This window comes from Hippichthys cyanospilos, chromosome 15, assembly GCF_059441005.1.
Source record: "Hippichthys cyanospilos isolate Australia breed blue-spotted pipefish chromosome 15, RoL_Hcya_1.0, whole genome shotgun sequence".
Lineage (NCBI taxonomy): Eukaryota > Metazoa > Chordata > Actinopteri > Syngnathiformes > Syngnathidae > Hippichthys > Hippichthys cyanospilos.
This window is the reverse complement of record NC_142383.1, coordinates 13,775,087-13,790,713: the sequence shown is the minus strand read 5'-3', so window position 1 is coordinate 13,790,713 and position 15,627 is coordinate 13,775,087. Positions and strand designations below refer to the sequence as shown.

At 40.9% G+C, this 15,627-nt stretch overlaps 2 protein-coding genes across 7 annotated transcripts; one reads left to right on the top strand and one right to left on the bottom strand.

Moving 5' to 3' along the window:
• Window positions 1-32: 32 nt before the first annotated feature.
• nup54 (nucleoporin 54) lies at window positions 33-7,423 on the top strand. 3 transcript variants are annotated; one of them, XM_088434704.1, is made up of 15 exons: window positions 33-176; window positions 836-943; window positions 1,308-1,391; window positions 1,518-1,553; window positions 2,310-2,396; window positions 2,486-2,644; window positions 2,725-2,945; window positions 3,185-3,372; window positions 4,387-4,583; window positions 4,648-4,702; window positions 4,777-4,870; window positions 5,626-5,733; window positions 5,802-5,921; window positions 6,798-6,908; window positions 7,002-7,423. In XM_088434704.1, the coding sequence occupies exons 1-15, from the start codon at window positions 131-133 to the stop codon at window positions 7,128-7,130; spliced, it is 1,743 nt and encodes a 580-aa protein (XP_088290830.1). In that variant the 5' UTR covers window positions 33-130; the 3' UTR covers window positions 7,131-7,423. The 3 variants fall into 3 exon arrangements, with proteins under 3 accessions (XP_088290830.1, XP_088290829.1, XP_088290831.1); XM_088434703.1 differs by having other exon boundaries at window positions 1,518-1,688; XM_088434705.1 differs by lacking the exon at window positions 1,518-1,553.
• ppef2b (protein phosphatase with EF-hand domain 2b) lies at window positions 6,167-13,572 on the bottom strand. 4 transcript variants are annotated; one of them, XM_088434700.1, is made up of 16 exons: window positions 13,462-13,466; window positions 13,261-13,388; window positions 12,214-12,268; window positions 11,966-12,138; window positions 11,755-11,869; window positions 11,470-11,516; window positions 11,240-11,406; window positions 11,121-11,157; window positions 10,130-10,279; window positions 9,777-10,049; window positions 9,218-9,406; window positions 9,011-9,153; window positions 8,597-8,703; window positions 8,342-8,505; window positions 8,108-8,195; window positions 6,167-8,035 (listed from the first exon to the last, which is right to left on the bottom strand). In XM_088434700.1, the coding sequence occupies exons 2-16, from the start codon at window positions 13,327-13,329 to the stop codon at window positions 7,821-7,823; spliced, it is 1,992 nt and encodes a 663-aa protein (XP_088290826.1). In that variant the 5' UTR covers window positions 13,330-13,388; window positions 13,462-13,466; the 3' UTR covers window positions 6,167-7,820. The 4 variants fall into 4 exon arrangements, with proteins under 4 accessions (XP_088290826.1, XP_088290825.1, XP_088290828.1 ...); XM_088434699.1 differs by having other exon boundaries at window positions 9,218-9,403; window positions 13,261-13,566; XM_088434702.1 differs by lacking the exons at window positions 12,214-12,268; window positions 13,261-13,388; window positions 13,462-13,466 and having other exon boundaries at window positions 11,755-11,872; window positions 11,966-12,114.
• Between the last annotated feature and the right edge of the window lie 2,055 nt (window positions 13,573-15,627).

Below are 15,627 nucleotides of genomic sequence, written 5' to 3'. Positions count from 1 at the left end.
TTGAAGGTGCGAAATGCCACTATTTTGTTGTACCAAGTTTGGCCTAAAAGCGGCGGTAATGCGCCTCTTTGTTGTCTGAGAAGCAGCAAAGCGATGAAAAAGAAAGAAAGAAGAACCATCGACAGACAACATGGCGTTCAATTTTAGCGGCAGTGCCAACACAAATCCTGCAGCAAGTAAGTTTATTTTATTTACATGTTAAATGCGTTTATCACCAAGAGTCTGAGTTTTCTATCATGTCGGTAACCCACTCGTATTTTATTGCCCCGGTTTGATTCACAAGCTCGCTAACAGAGAGTTTACCCTCGTGATAAAGAGCACTGTCCATACTTGACGAACGATAAATCATCAAGCGAAGCTGTGTTCGGAACATTTACTCGTCACATGCTTTGCCATTTCCTTATAGCTATTTTAATTGTGTAAAAATATAATTCGCTTATAAAGATAATAATAATGTTTAAAAAAAAAATATTCGATCACCATTTGGGCGCGCCGTGATTGCGTCACGACTGTCCCATAATTATAACGTAACAGATCAATTTGCGGCGCTTTCAAACTATTGAATAAATCTCAATGACACCATACTGTTTTAAACCGAGAATATGTTACAAAAGTAATGCAAATATAGCACTGTCTTTTTTTCGATGTGTTGAATTTTCTCTTTGGCAACACACATGGGCACGAGATGCATTCAAAAACTGCTTTTTATTTTCTAAGTAGAGCTTTGCAGGCGCATGGCTTATCAAGAGGAAGCCTCATGTTTCCTTGTAGAATTATCAAACTCTTGACATAACGACATTTTTATAACACTTTTCTGTCTTTTTTTTTCTTCAAGGCACAACTGGGTTTGCATTCGGTTCGTTTGGAGCGAAGACAACCGCATCGACGGCTTTTGGTTTCGGCACCCCAGCGACCACCACCACAGCCGCCTCGGGATTCGGCAGTAAGCCTCCACAACTCCTCACCAACACCTGTGTACAAAATAACAAAGTTATATACAATGAGGAGTTTTTTTTTTTTAAGGGGAACTTTTTGTGAGCTTAAAATGAAAATGTCACGACATAACTGTTTTGTTTTCAAATGTTTTTGATGATTAGTTTTGCTTAATTTGAGTGAGAAATGTTGTTTATGACATACTAGACTCAATTAATGTAATATAACTTAAACATTCCAAAAATCGACAGTAACACGCACAACTTCGTTGTTCAATATGGCCACTATTAACATAAAATCAGATAGTAAATCAAAATACTGAGGTAATGTTAAGCTGTCTTAGTCACGTGACCTGAGCTCATTTCTGATCCTAGCTCTCACAGCTCCGAGTTTCGGCACGGCGACAACCACGGCTGCCGCACCCGCGGCAGGATTCTCCTTCGGCTCCACCAACACGGGTACGTTGCCACGCCCGCTTTAGCCCGTCATCGTCACCGTTTGCTACCTTCGCGTTAACACTTGCAATTTTAACTCCCAACTGTGTCGTTCTCTCCCTCCCGCTGCCCGCCTTGGCCGGCCCGTAGGATTTGGGGGGCTGGGAAGCGGAGGCACCGCCGCCGGTGGGTTCAGTTTTGGGGGTTTCGGCTTAAACGCCAACCCGGCGGCATCTGCTGTGGGCTTTAACGCGGGCTGCTTTGGCGCGGCGTCCACCGCTGGCACTGTTTTCAATTTTGGCAATAGCCTGGCTAGCACAGGTAGACGGAACCCCGTGAGTGCTTTGAGTCGTGTCGGAGAGCACGCAAACATCCATGTGTCATGTGACTCACGTCTGTGTGGTGTTGTGCTTCATGTCATGTGACCTTGTGCATTGCCCATAAGGTGAAGGTGATGGATGAGGGGCAGTCAAGGACTTCATTCAGGAATGTTTCATCACATTATGGATAATGACCAAATGTTTTTTTAACCTGCAGTGGATAGCAGGGTGTTTTTTATAGTGTCGTTGAAATGACAGTACCAGTCAAAGGTTTTCAAACACCTTCATTCTTGAATATCAGTTATCCAGCTAAAACAATTTACAAGAGTTAAAAAAAAAGTTATTCAAAGTATGTCTTGGATTCTTCAAAGTAGGCATCTTTTGCCCAGATATTAGCATTGCACAGCTTGGTGCCGTTCGAGTCGTTTCGAAACTTTTGACCGGTAGTATTTGTGACTGCCCCTCATAGTGTATCATTGCACTCATCTACATCAACCACTATTATAATCGCTTTCTTATTAATCATACAAATGTGTTGATTTTTGTTTTTTGTTCAGGGCAGCTTTGTACGTTCAGTTGTAATCATGAATGTAAAAGGTTATTTCTTTATTTTTACCCTCAGGTGCTTTCGGTGGCTTTGGCTCAACTACGACAACCGCCGCAGCACCAGGTTCCACGTTTAGCTTCGCGCCCTCTTCCAACACCACAGGCAAGTCGTCACCGCTGTCAATGAGGTTGTTGCATTCAATGCAGCCTGGTTTTCACAGTTCCCCCCCCCCTCCCCCTTTGTTTTCCTAGGAGGCCTGTTTGGCACCACTCAAAACAAAGGCTTTGGTTTCACCTCCGGCCTCAATACCGGGGCAGCTACCGGCACCACCGGATTCGGAACTGGACTTGGAACCTCCAGCCTGGGTGGTTTCGGCGGATTTAATCTCCAGTCGACTCAACAACAGCAGGGTGAGCGCGAGTGATAGGCGGCCATGTTCAAAATGGGAGCGTCGCTAAAGGCAAAGCGCTGATGGCTGGCTCCCTATCAGGAGGCTTGTTTGGCCAGCCCGCCCAACAACAGGCTCAGCCCAATCAGCTGTACCAGCAGGTGACGGCTTTGTCGGCGCCCACCTTGCTGGGCGACGAGCGCGACGCCATTTTGGCCAAATGGAACCAGCTGCAGGCGTACTGGGGCACGGGCAAGGGCTACTTCAGTAACAGCAACCCCCCGGTGGAATTCAACCAGGAGAACCCCTTCTGCAGGTTTAAGGTAATCAATCCATTAAAAAAAATAACGTTTGAAAAAAAATACTATATAATTCCTACCGAGGCAGATGACTGTGATGTCATTTTTAATCGACAGTGGACGCATTTCGTCATGTTTTCAACCCCCAATTAGGTTGTTTTTGGCGCCCTCTAGTGGCTTCCAAGCGCACTTAAAGACATTTGAACGGAAACGTGAACTGCCAGTCGGTGGCTGTTGTGTATAAAATCTATTGTGCTGGCCAGGCGGTGGGCTATAGCTGCGTGCCCATCAGCAAGGACGAGGATGGCCTGGTGGTCTTGGTCTTCAACAAGAAGGAGGCCGACGTGCGAGTGCAGCAGCAGCTGCTGGTGGAGTCGCTGCATAAAATACTAGGAAGCAACCAGACGCTCATTGTCAACGTGGATGGTGTCAAGTCCATGCCCAATGACCAGTACGTCTCACACACGCCACATTTCGTATCGAGTGAAGTTTTTTTTCTGTATTGTGCGTTCGTTTTTTTCCACCTATGTTACAGTAAATGCTTGTATGTAAATATATTGCACATTTTTTTCTCTCTCTCGCTCTACCTCTCTCGAACATGAACGAGCTGTTGAAAACAAACTTAAAAAACCTATAAAACATTTATACTTTGCAAGTATGTTTTTTTTGCACAAAGGTGCATTGATTCGTCAAAAAATTATCAATCATATTAACTGAATACTTTTAGACAGTTTTGTGAAATTATTGACCAAACCTGCGCATGAATCATTTAAAAAGAAAAACATTGAATATTTTCTGCACAGCCATTTAAAAAAAAAAAGCTCTTTGTGGATGAATTGCAATCAAATCATGTTTTTTTTTAAATTATTCATCGATTAATGACAGTTAAATCTATTATTGAAGAAAATCGTCAATTGCAGCCCTAGTAGTGTACATTTAAATATAAAAAAACTAAATAATGATGTCACTTTTTGCCATTTTTCTGGACCCCCACTCATTTTTGCCAACTATTTTTAAAAAAATAGAAATTCTGGATAACAAATTGTTTCATCAGCCTTTTTTGAAGAATACATTGTGTTTCAAAACAAATATAATAATTAATATTTTTAAAGGCATTTCCATTGTTGTCATTACATACCTTACATATTTTTCATTATTTTTAAGGGATAACGGTTTTGTTTAAAAAAAAATGTTTTAAAAATATCAAAATGATCTATTCTGGTATTTATTTTTTTTAAACAGACTTCTTTCATTGTCATTTTTGTACTTTGTTAAATCATTTACTGCCATTGACGGCAAAAGACATTTAAAATTCATTTTTATAAGGGCTGCCAGGTCGAGTTCATAGTAAGGTGGCTTTATCAAAGTTTTATTAAATAATTTGCCAATCGATCAGTTGCCGATTAACCGCTATGCCTCATTTGGTAAGCAAAGAAAACGTTGATTAACTGCGTTGTGCTCCCAGGACAGAGGTGATCATTTACGTGGTGGAGCGCTCCCCGAACGGCACGTCCAAGCGCATCCCCGCCTCCACGCTCTTCTCGTACCTGGAGCAGGCCAACATCAAAGCGCAGCTGACGCAGCTGGGCGTGGCCATGTCGGTCACGCGCACCGAGCTCTCGCCGGCGCAGCTCAAGCAGCTTCTCCAGAGCGCTCCTGCAGGTGAGTGGGCGCCGCCCCCTTTCACGCCGACCTTTTTACAACGACTGATATTTTTGGGCGTCAGGGGTGGACCCCATCATCTGGGAGCAGGCCAAAGTGGACAACCCCGACCCAGAGAAGTGCGTTTCCCCCGCCGTTGTTTCTGCGCATTTACAAACTAGAGTGATGCATCTCCGCTTGTTTTTGGGCCCAGGTTGATCCCAGTCCCCATGGTGGGCTTCAAAGAACTGCTTCGCCGACTTCAGATCCAGGAGCAGATGACCAAACAGCATCAGACCAGAGTGGATGTAAGTGAACTCCAAATCAAGAAGGATTACGGTGGACCACGCCATACGAAATTAATCCGTTTTGGTTGGAATCATAAAATGAAATCGTTGTATGACGGGCAATAGAAACCTATGTTAGTTTGCGAATGGGTATAAAATTCCAGGTAAAAACATCAAAATTGTACATACATATTAAAAAATGTTTTCACTTTTTTTTTTTAACCAATTTTTAAGTCCCAATATCAAACTATTAGCTACATTTTACAATTTTTTTCGCCAAATTTCTAAACAAAGCCAAAATTTCAAATGTTTTTATTGTTTTTCCTCTTCTAACTTAGAGTTTTGATCTTCCACAATTTTTCTACAATTTCAAAATAAAAACCAACATTGTAATGTTTTTTTTTTCCCTCTAATTTCCATTAGAAAGTGTCAAAAGGCTGAAATTCTAAGGATTTGGCCAATTTTAGATCCCTTAATAATCGATTACCGAAAATAGTATGGATTAATTTGGCTATCAGTAATTTGGCGATGAATTGTTGCATCTCTCCTTGACGTTGAAAATGTTTCATTTTAATCGAAGAAATATTTCAGCCAAGTGTGACTCATAACTCATTCAATACTTTACTTACTTTGATACTTAATGTCTGGATTCGGCATAATGTCTGGTGGAGGAAAAAAAACGTAAAAATACGTCTTTGGGATTGAATGAGTCAAACGTAATGCGCCATTTATACCTCATAAACACTTAGCCCACTAAGTCATTCACGACTTTGCAGATTGTCTCCAACGACATCAGCGAGCTCCAGAAGAACCAGGCCACCACCGTGGCCAAAATCGCACAATACAAAAGGAAGCTGATGGATCTCTCCCACCGCGTGCTGCAGGTACGTTCCCCTGACGCCGTCCGGTCCGCTAAGTCCTTCGTCGCGCCATCACGGTTCTGTCTTCGCAGGTGCTGATCAAACAGGAAATCCAGAGGAAAAGCGGTTATGCCATCCAGGTGGATGAGGAGCACCTCAGGGTGCAGCTCGACACCATCCAATCAGAACTCAACGCCCCCACGCAGTTCAAGGTCGGCCATGATCTTCTCAATTGCTACTTGGCTAGCTTTCTGGTTTTGATATCTCTCACCATATTTTCTCATTTGTGACTGCGCAAAGAACTCACTCACCTGTAAATGAGTCCAGCTGTTGTTAAGATACAAAATCCTCTTAATGCGGCTAAAGAATTTGATAGAATTCCTACCAGCAGATAACTAGCTAACTAGCATGGCTAGCATCACCTTTAAAGTGGAAAAAAAACAGATATGAGCAAAGCTTGAGACTTTCAGCAATCTAAGTGCTTTTATTGTTAACATTACATTTTAATTGTATTTTGAAAAAAATACCTGTTTATTCCCGAGTTGACAAAGTGACTTTAGAGTGTTCATTTTAATAGAACAACAAGCAGGAAATGCATCCGTGCTACTTCCTGGTAGATCAGTACGCCAAAGGTTTCTCTAATTTTCAATCAAGCATTTTTGGACGGAAAAAAAAAATCTGAAGCAAACTGCTGTGCCATCAATGTCCCATTAAATTTTGAAACGTCTGTTTTGGAATCTATGCCCATTTTCTACTCTGCAGCTCCAGAAAGTAGATTGATATTCTTTTACATCATCGCAAATTGCTATGCCAAAGACAACATGTATCTTTGAAAATTAACAAAATCAAAGCATCCCATATTTTGCCCAAGAATTAACAACACAATTTACCATTTAATTTGGTTTCTGTTCCAATTCATTTTCTCTTAATTTGAAAAAAAAAAAAAAGAAAAACAGTTCCTGTGAACAAAATTCAAAATCATGAAATTAGATTTGCTGAAGAAACTCTCCTTAAAATGTCACGTAGCCCTTGAAGTGTCTTCACTGTCCCCATTTGAGAACTACTAATTTAAATACGTCATCCCCCAGGGTCGCTTGAACGAGCTGATGTCCCAAATCCGAATGCAGAACCACATCGGGGCCGTGCGATCGGAGGAGCGCTACAACGTGGACGCGGACCTCCTTCGTGATATAAAACAAGTACGCCTACCAAAGCCTTGTTTTAGACCCGCGTTTTCAGATTGGCCAAGGGAATAGTGTGCTAACGGTGTTTTTGTGCAACTTGACGTTTAGCATCTAAAGCAGCAGCAGGACGGTTTGAGCCACCTGATCAGCGTCCTCAAAGATGACTTGGAAGACATCAAACTCATCGAGCACGGGCTGAGCGATAGCGGACACGTACGAGGCGGCATTCTCAGTTGAGCTGACCGGCACGTGCACGTACACACCCGCAACACCCGAACTCTCAAAATCCGCCCTCCCGTGCTTATTTATTAGCATATTCCTTCCAATCGAGCAAGGTATTTTTCTGCAGGACCCACGACTGACTAATTTGTGTTCTCTGGACTGATGAGAAGGTTAAAAGCTTCCAAATAGGATCCCATGCCGTTCATGTCAAATCCCATTATGAGACTTTTGTACATACATATTTGTATCACTTTGTCTTTGCCACTAGAACATTATTAAAATGTAATTTCAACTTTAACCTTGTAAAACACCGCTGAGTGGCGTCTATCTTCAAAGAGGCGGATGGTTGACTCAATTTTGCAAGCGGCTATCATTATATACCCCATGTGACCTCAAAAAAAAAAAAAAAAGCTCACTAAGGGTCACACACAACATTAGCTATTTTAAGCACAACTTAAAACATTTTGTTTGATTGCCCAACTCCCAATTTTGTTACCTTGAAATTTTAAATATATTTACTGATGTACTTCACTTGCCAAACTTTTTTCACTTGATGGCTAGAGACAGAACATTCTAAAGCAAGGTCCGCTTTGAATTTTAGTTTTTACATTGACACAGTTGCTGTTCCTACTGATCACTTTTCATCAAATCAGGACCACTCAAATGTTCATAAGGAAGTTCACAACGTTTTCAAGTATGATTATCTTAAATATGTCCCGAGTTCTCCACCATGTCGATTTTGTGCGCTGAGATCCCCACCAAGCGGAATGCCTCCATGAATTCATTGATATCAATGACCCCGTCCTTGTTGAAGTCGATGCTTTGCGCCAAGTCTGCCACGGACTTGTCGCTGATCTCCATCTTGAGATGAGAGCTCAAAAGTCTCCATGTTTGACGGAATTCCTCCAGTGAGATCAGACCTGGAAGGAGAACGTGATGAGGTTATATAAAGGAATCAAAAAAGCGCCTCGGGTTTACGGTCTCTTACAGACCAGAGTGATCTGTGTCTATGATCCGGAATATGGTTTCCAGACTCGAGTGGTTCTTGTACAGGATTTCCAGGATGCTGGTGTCTGAGAGCTGTGTGAAAAGATATCCTTGATTGCGGATTTACAGAAAAAACATCACAATTTAAAAACAGAATGATAGGGCCTGTTTTTGACGGAACCTGGACCTCAAGCAAGGCTCCTAAGCCCATTGTCTACATTGTAGACTCTACAAGGTACCTCTAGGTGAGGCTCTGTAAGGGACAGCTCCCTGATCCAGTTCCCGTATTCCACCATGCCTTGCTTGCTGCTTCTCAAAAGCTGAGGGCGCAGGACCCTCCAGGGTAAACCCAAGTTTAGAACGCTCTCTGTGGCACAGGCCCAGTCCCTCATGGAGATCAACCCTGGTGTTGTAGAGCAGTTTTTATTCTAAGATTCTGCCACCAGGTGGTGTTATATGATCCCAAGACTGTGAAATTGCTTTTTGAAGCTTACCTGTGCTGTTCGGATCAAACTCCTGAAAGGCATTGGTGAGGTCGGACTTGTGGAGGAACAGTTGATACCGGAGAGCTTGCAAAGCCGATCTTTCTGTCCAACTGACACTGGCGAGGACAATCGACTTATTAAAAGACAGATGAATTCCCCCTGAGGAGCAATAAGATCTGATGGAAAATTTACCAGTTGTTTAATTTGAAACGTATAGTGTATAAACCATGTTTTTGCTCAAGGTGTGTTAACAAGGTAAATGTAAGGAACGTTGATGTAAGAAGGACATATTCATGGCACTGTTGGTAGAACTAATTTTACTTTGTCCTTGGAAGAAGTCTACTGAGTGCTAATCAAGTCTATGGTTTCAAGTATTCCCCCCAGGTTCCCTAAATTCTCCTGGGTTACTGTGGTCCAGCATACCTTTGTCGCATTGTTAGATCTCTGCATGCTCTGCTGGCTTGATACGGAACCAAGTGAGGGTTCAGATTGGGGCCCATCCTGATGTAGGCTCCTCTGTTGCTGCCAACTTCGTAGTAGTTGGAGGCTGAAAAAATGGTCAGCACCTGCATCGAGAAGATCCGCGCTCAATCTCGGATTCAGTTGTCGATTTCACCATGTGGGGCTCACTTGACGATTGTGGCAGAATTCGTAGCCGTCCTGTTTGCACTCGTGAGAGCGGATGAGGAGCTGCAGGTTGTGACGTCCGAGGACATCATCTGTGACGTCGGGACCCCAGTAGCAACCCCCGCCTCGCGCCTCATTTGCGATGCAGCCGTTCTGGGACATCGGGTCGCTCCACAACATGTCCACTATCTGCTTTGAATTCCTTGTTAGGCAACCCACCAAATTAGTATACGGGCATTCCTCGGGTTGCGAACGAGTTCCGTTCCTATGATGGCGTCATGGCCCAAAATGTGTTTCCATGGTAACGGCTTTCCTCTTGGCTCTACCAGAATCGCTAGATGTTTCTGCTTTCTTTTTATTGGGGTCATGATGTGAAAAAAGGAGGGTTAAAACGGCGAGGATTCTGAGAAAATTACGGCGCACAAACAAAGACTCTTCACTGGTGAGACACCTGAGATAAATGTCGGATCAGATTCTGGTGTCGTAAATTTGAAACCGCCTAAGCCGAATACCGCGCAACCCGAGGACTGCCCGAATACTGTTCGTTAGTAAATGTTCTTACTTGTTTCCACTCAACGTAATCCCCGGTGGTATCGTTGGTGTCTGGTGAAGATTCATAGTCGGTCATCTTCATATTTGCACGCGAGGGGTGAAACCAGGCCTGCCCTTCCAGTGAGCAATGACTGCTCACGGGCGGATTTTGTAGCGAACGGCGGGGGACGTCTTGCCTACGGGCCAGAGCCGGGCTCTCATTGGTCAGGGAGCAAACCCGACGTTGACTGCTACGACGGGCGGTGCCGACGCTTTGCTTGGGAGGCCTCAGGGTGGAAACATACTGTCCCAAAACAAACGTTGGTGGATATCAGCATCTTAAGAGTCCTGTCTCGTCTAATCGTTTGATATCATCTGTCTTACTTTGTGTCTGTCCAGTCTGGCTATTATATTAAGGTCGGTGGATTCAGAGATACCTCCATGCACAATGAGTACTTTGTGATCCACTATGGTTGCCAGTGGCAACCAGCTGAAAATCTTCTGGAGGAGCTTGAGGATCTTCTTGCCATGCACCTGCAACCCAAAACTTAGTCATCCCACAGTGCTCCATTAAATGGCGCGACATAGGAAAACGAACTGATCATTTCTCAGCTTTGAAAAGAGCCAGCACTCCGATTGCTCTTTGGCTTGGGTTTGCACGCAAGATGATGTCAGACCTACCAGGGTGATTTTAGGATCAATCTGCGTAATTTTGGAACAAGAAATGCTGTATTTTTTGTTGACCTTGATCTCCACTCCGTGCTTGGCCAATCTGGCTTCATAAATCAAGGTTATGCAATCAAATTTTTCTACTGTCTCCCACAGTGGCCACCCACGTTCTTCTTGGGAAATACACTTCCTCACTTGAAATTAGTGCCCAGATTCGTAGCCCGAATCCGCGTTTGCATATTAATTTAACATCCATCCACCGAATCCCAAATCAATTTGAAAGTATTAAGACCCTGTCTCATTGAGGGGGCGAACATTGGCGAGTGTCGGGGAGATGGTAGCAGCTCTTTTGATCTCATCTGGGTTCGTCCAAGGTCGCCAAGGTCATCCTGTACTGCTCAAGTCGCGAGAACATTTTGAACATGTTCAGGTGACTGACTGGTAACCCTGACAAGATTGTATTTTTCACCAAATGGGGTTTTTAGTTTTTCCTTTGTCCTTTTGCTAGCTTAGTTCAGAGGATACCGTTGTATGATTTGTGAGGTTCTCTTTTTGGTTCTTACTGATTAAAGGGCTACATAAATAAATTTGACTTGACTTGAAAATAGCCACTAACTTCGCCGAAGCTCACCAACGCTCAACACCCGTTGGGATAGGAGTTTTACTTATTCCGATATGATCAAAATGGTGAATGTAGTGCACTTACTTTGTATTTTCCCAGGACCTCTTTGGTGAAGCCGTACCTATAAGAACACACAAAAAAGCGTTAATGTAGTAGTTGCCACCCCGAAACATGAATTTGCCCCAAAAAACTTGACATTGCACCTCAGATTAACTATGTGGTCCTCATGGTTGCCCCTGTTCAGATGAACGTTGTTTGGGTAGACCAGCAGGAACCCAAATAGGATGAGCAGGACCTCTAATGAGTTTTTGCCCCGATCCACAAAGTCTCCGTTGAACACGTACGGTTTCTCGGGGGAAGGCAATCCATTCTGGACACATTTGAGAAATTTGACACAAAACGTCGACTTTGATTAGGTGGCCTTAGCGAGTACCTTGTAGAATATCAGTAGTAGATCTTCCAGGTGTCCGTGTAAATCACCTGTGAATGCAAACGTAAAGAAGAAGGGTTATAGCTACTTTTCTTCATATGGAAATTTGGCCTCATTTTCCACGGCGTCCAAAGTAACTTAGACTTAGAAAAATGTGTACAATTCCTGGCCTCTTTTACTAACAAGCTAACGGATGTGCAAGCACAAATGTGCCACTACATAAATCTTGAACTTTGCTTCAGCCTGGGGGGTCACACCCCTTTCCGCTGTGAAGCTTGGGCTACGTACCACATATGGTGATCTCCCTCATATGACAGACAGAAACATGGTTGATATTGGGGAGAATTCGCAGTAGCCTCAACGTTTCTCCGAGAAGCTGCAGAACATAGCGGGCATGGAGCTGCTACTGGTGGAGAAAAGTCGGTCAAACTATTGCATATGCGGCGTTTTTAGCAGTCTTGTGTCTTTTTGCACATGTTGTGTAACGTTGTGTGCCTACTTGTCTGTTCTTGAAGGCCTCCACCAGCTTAGACACGCCGCAGAAGGTCATGGGGAAGGTCAGCCGCGGGCCTGCGTGGCTGTCGGGCACCTCAACACTTTTGTAGCAAAAGTATCGCTCCCATTCCGTATCACGGCAGATGTTTTCACGGAAGATGTGTGATATTAGCTTTCCTGAATTAGCAAATGGGAGGCGGATCAGAAAGTTATGTTTTTAGTAGATAAGATGCCTAGAATCTGGAATCTTACGCTCGCTGCTGGCCGGGGTGAAGTGGTCCATGAGGAAGCCAAAAAAATTGTACAGCTGTAGGGAAAAACAATGCGAAGGTTGCTTATTTGTGTTTTGACCATTTTTGGGTCATTTTCACATCTTTCTTTCAGTTTTTTGAGCCAAGGGATGGCACACTCCTGGTACTGTTGTAACTAAGTGCTTAATGCAACGTTATATTTCTTTTTTTTTTTTCCTTCTTACGAAGTCAGAATAAAAAGATTTTATGTATTTATTTTTTGACCAAAAAAACACAACCAAAATAAAAAGTGTATGGAAGTATTTTTGGGAACTTATTCCCCGTGATAAACAATAATTTAAATTTGAATTTTTATCTAAATAGATTTGTTCCAGCCTTTTTTTTTTTTAAACAAATCCCCAAATTCCTTCCAAAAACACAAATAATCGGGCGAATTTGAGTGGACAAAGTATATAAATAAAAATAGTATAAATAAAGTATATATAATATAAGTATAATAATATAGTATAATAAAATATTATATGTATATATAAATAAGATAAAAGAAAATAAAAAATTGGGGTAACTTGTTTTTAGATGTAATATCATAATTCACCATTAGATGGCGTTGTTTGTTGCACTTATGCTTCCCTGCATTGCAACCTTTGCAGGCCTAATTATATATATATATATATATATATATATATATATATATATATATATATATATTGTGGATTGGGATAGACAAATCTGTAAAATCAAGTTTAAGTAAGTGGATTTTTGTAAATAAAAATAATGCACAATGCTTTTCTATATGTAAATAGTTTTTTTTTGTGACTTCCTTAAATGTTAAACTAGAAATAAAATACAGTACGTTCTGTTTTTATCTTTTGTCTTTTACACATGGACACTGTATAGTCATAAAATGAAACATGTTAGGAGCATTAATTTTGTCCATATTTAAAAAGCATTAGCAAGGAGTCGGTGCGTTTATCAGAACCTACTGAGGTGTCACCGAACACAGCGTTTTTTTTTTTTTTTTTTTTTTTCAGTATTTTCTGTCTTCCACCTTGTTTTGGTCTTGCTCTCCGGCATATTCAATGGACTGGAAGATGTTCCATGTGCATCTGCGTCTCATCTCCAGCCGGGCAACATACTGACGGTACCACTGTTGGATCAACACAGCTGCTTTGATAGCTAAAATTGAGGAAACAAAATATATAAATATTTTCGGAGGCGATGATATTTCTTCGTCGGTAGAAACACTCACCGGTAGCAGCTTCACAGAACAGGAAAAGACGGGCAAAATTTTATTATTAAACATATTTAGTCTAATAAAAAAATGTGACTATGTGAAGTATCATTTACCTGGAACGGAAATGCTGACTAAAAAGGATGGAAACAACATAAATTAATGCTATTCTTTAAAAAAAAAAGAAAAAATCAGTTTAATATAATCCTCACCTGTGTTACATTGTTTTCGCTGCGCTTTTCTCATGCCGCATCCCATGATCCTTTGCGATTCTTCCTATCCCCAGATAGATAGTTAATGGTCTCTGAAAATCGTCTTTCACTTATAGCTTAATGTTTGGTAATGCATTTATTTTTGTGTCGATACATTGTTTACAAGATAAAACATTCAAAACGCTCTGAGAATGTCTCACTAAAATGTTTTTTTTTGTGAACTTTCAAACATAGAAAGATTGTATTTGGGCTAATTAATGTAAAACAATCTTCATGGGCACTTAAACCTTTTTAAAATATGAAATACATTTTGCTATTCGTGTCAAATGACATTACCATGCTCCACAACCAATCGTGGCTCAGCTTTCCAGTGTCACATGACCAAACTGGGACGTAATGATGTGGACTGTGTACCCTCTCTTTACATTTCTCTCACACTTTTGACATAATACAACTCTGTCAGTAATTTGCGTAACTTACAATAAATACAGTAAATACAAAAAAAAATAAAAATGAAGTTAATTACACTAACACACTGCTAACCGTTTGAGGCATGAAGACATGAAGGCGCGTTCAAATGCATTCAGACATATCAAACTCAGACAGAATGTATTCTTTAATTGTCTTTAGTAAATAGGCAAAAATATGTTTACCTTGAAAAGACAGGTCAGTGTAAAACCCGGCCACCTTTCTCCGTGAATTCTTCCATCTTTTCGGCCCAGCTGCAACTGGATTCCTCGCCGGCGCTAATGGCTTTGCCAAGTGTCTCGCCATCGCTTAAACAAAAAAAAAACAACATGCAATAGGATTAGGATTAAAATTTGCTGTGCACACGGAGGAAGGCTCCCATAAAGGCCAGCATCTGTCATCGTGATATTATCTTAACCTTTATTGATCCAAGTTACTATAATATGTGTGTGTGTGTGTGTGTGTATATGTATATATATATATATATATATATATATATATATATATATATATATATATATTTACATATATGTGTGTGTGTTCGTGTGTAAACAGTATATATATATATATATATATATATATATATATATATATATATATATATATATATATATATATATATATATATATGTGTGTGTTTGTGTGTAAACTATATATGTGTGTGTTTGTGTGTAAACTATATGTGTGTGTGTGTGTTTGTGTGTAAACAGTATACAGTATATATATATATATATATAATATATATATATATACACACACTGTATACTGTTTACACACACACATATTTTTTTATTTTTATTTAGTATATATATTTTATTTGTTTTTTTATTATTATTATTTAGGATTATGTATTAATATATATTTTTTAAATTTTTAGTATTTTATATATATATATGACAAAATGTTTTCATGACTTTTTTGCAACCGAGTTCAAATGGGCCTAATGAGTTTTTAAAATACATACTTAAAATATATACTTAATTAGTTTTCATCCTTTTTTTTTTTTTTTAGTGACGATTTGTAGCATCTCATTATTTTAGAAATTGTGACATTTGCACTTTCAATCTGAACTTATGATCAACTGTTGCGTGATCAAACATCGCATTTTAATATACAGTATAATCGAAAAGTACTGTTTTCTTATGATATTAAACATATTCAACCTATTAATAAACATAATTTTGGACTAAACTGCGTACATTGGATAGGCCATCACTTTTGCAGTGACCCCCCCCCATTGTTTCCCCCCATTGTTTCAACAATGTTGAGTTTCCCACACTGTTAGATACATAGCGCAGGTGTGCTCGGATATCTGGAGTGGAAATATCAATCCTTGTCTGACTAAGATAAAGAATTTGACCTGCTTATCTGCACCACCAGTCAAGCAACAATGTATTTTTGGCTCCAGTCCTCAGATTCTTTTATCACCTTTTACTTGCCCTCTCCATCCTGTCGGATACTAGCGTCGCATATCAGCGGCACCCGGTATCGCCAGGTGTTACGT